Raw genomic sequence first — 1,624 nt, forward strand, 5'->3', positions numbered from 1 at the left:
ATCTGTATGACAGTATCGGTGGAGTTTTATAAGAGGGTTGAAAAGGTGCATTTATAATTTTGTGTACCTAGAATTTTTGTTTGTAATAAATCATTTTCTTGTTAAGTAAAGAAATGTGGTCAGTGAAGTATGTTAACCTGGGTTGAAAAATTGGGTAATTTTGCATACTTTTCTAAAACATTTTACTTCTTCACAACTCCAGGGCTAGCATGGCTTAATTTCCAGTATGGCATGATGGGTATAAACTGGAAGAAAAAAGGAAGGACCGAGACTTCAGTATCTCAAACATTATGGTAAATGACAGAAAGCAGGAATAGGGCACCTTTATTCCTGATGAAGGGCTTTTGCCCGAAACGTCGATTTTGCTGCTCCTCCGATGCTGTCTGAACTGCTGTGCTCTTCCAGCACCACTAATCCAAAAACAGAATTTTAATTGCTGAGTTTGGGTGTAAACATGTGTTTTAACTCTTTTAGTTTTACCAGAGTCTGTTTTGAGGTGAAATGAAAACCCTTGTGGAGCTGTAAGCTCACATTTAAACCATCAAGCAAACAATTAATTGTACCTTCAGTCCAGGATTTTGGCTTTTATAGCCAAAGCCTGGATTTCTCGAGCTGTTTAGCTCTCGTCAGGGTCAGCAAAATGACAGCATAGCAGGGAGTCACTGAGCAATAAAACAGCAAAACCCTGCTTTGTTTCTGCAAAAGTTCAAGCACTTGTTCTGAATGTGTACATTCTCTGCTTTATAGGGGATCGTCAATGTTTTGGAAGTAATTCCACCTATTATTGCTTTTCTGCAACATTTGAGCGACCTGTGCAGTATTATGTGTATCTTGAATAAGGAACAACAGCAGAAGCCAAATATTTATCCTATTATACTTACAATAGTGTTTTGTTTGTGTTTAAAACATTCACGACTTGAAGATGTTATGTCATTGTGGTCAGCTCCAATACATCAAAACTAGCATCTACTCTAGTTGTTAATGTAAATAAGCACTTCAATTGACGGATTAAGCTTCACATTTCCTTTATCTCCTTAAATGTAACTTCTTCCTTCTGTGAGGGCTCACTGCAATTAGTCTGTTTAAAATCTGAACCAATACCTATAAAACTCCTACAAACTTTATTTTCAGTTTTAAATTCTTACTATTTATGAATTTAACATATTTCTCAAACATTTCAGACTAGGCACTTTACAGCCTGCTCGACTTAATATTGGGTTCAACATCTTCAAATTATCAATGAACTCCCATTTTTTCCTTTTTTAGTTTGTTACATTCTATTATCATCTCTCAACTCTTCCCCACACCAACCCATGGGGACTGTCTGTCGTTTCAAATCTATCAGGGGACAGACCATTGTTCTGGCATTTTCACATTCAGGGTTACTTGATCTGAACTATCAACACCTTTTCTCCACCAGCACTCTACATCACCATCTCCACAAACATCTGCTGCCCCCAACTATGTCTTCAGTTCTGATGAACAGTCATCGAGACTCAAAACGTTAGCTTGCTGTCTCTCCATGAATATTGCCTGCCCCGCTGTAATTCTGCAGCATTTGTTGTTTTCAGGACAGACTCCAGCGTCTCCAGGAATTTGTTCCGACAGGAGATATCCAGTACGC

General features: G+C 38.2%; 1 protein-coding gene across 1 annotated transcript in view; it reads left to right on the forward strand.

Annotated features, from left to right (window-relative positions):
* Positions 1-222: 222 nt before the first annotated feature.
* tax1bp3 (Tax1 (human T-cell leukemia virus type I) binding protein 3) overlaps positions 223-1,624 on the forward strand; it is a 22,345-nt gene continuing 20,943 nt past the window's right edge. Inside the window, exon 1 of the mRNA XM_043720852.1 lies at positions 223-293. Within this exon, the coding sequence (XP_043576787.1) occupies positions 291-293 (3 nt within the window). The 5' untranslated portion in view covers positions 223-290. The remainder of the gene's footprint in view (positions 294-1,624) is intronic.

The sequence above is a fragment of the Chiloscyllium plagiosum genome, chromosome 31, assembly GCF_004010195.1.
Source record: "Chiloscyllium plagiosum isolate BGI_BamShark_2017 chromosome 31, ASM401019v2, whole genome shotgun sequence".
Lineage (NCBI taxonomy): Eukaryota > Metazoa > Chordata > Chondrichthyes > Orectolobiformes > Hemiscylliidae > Chiloscyllium > Chiloscyllium plagiosum.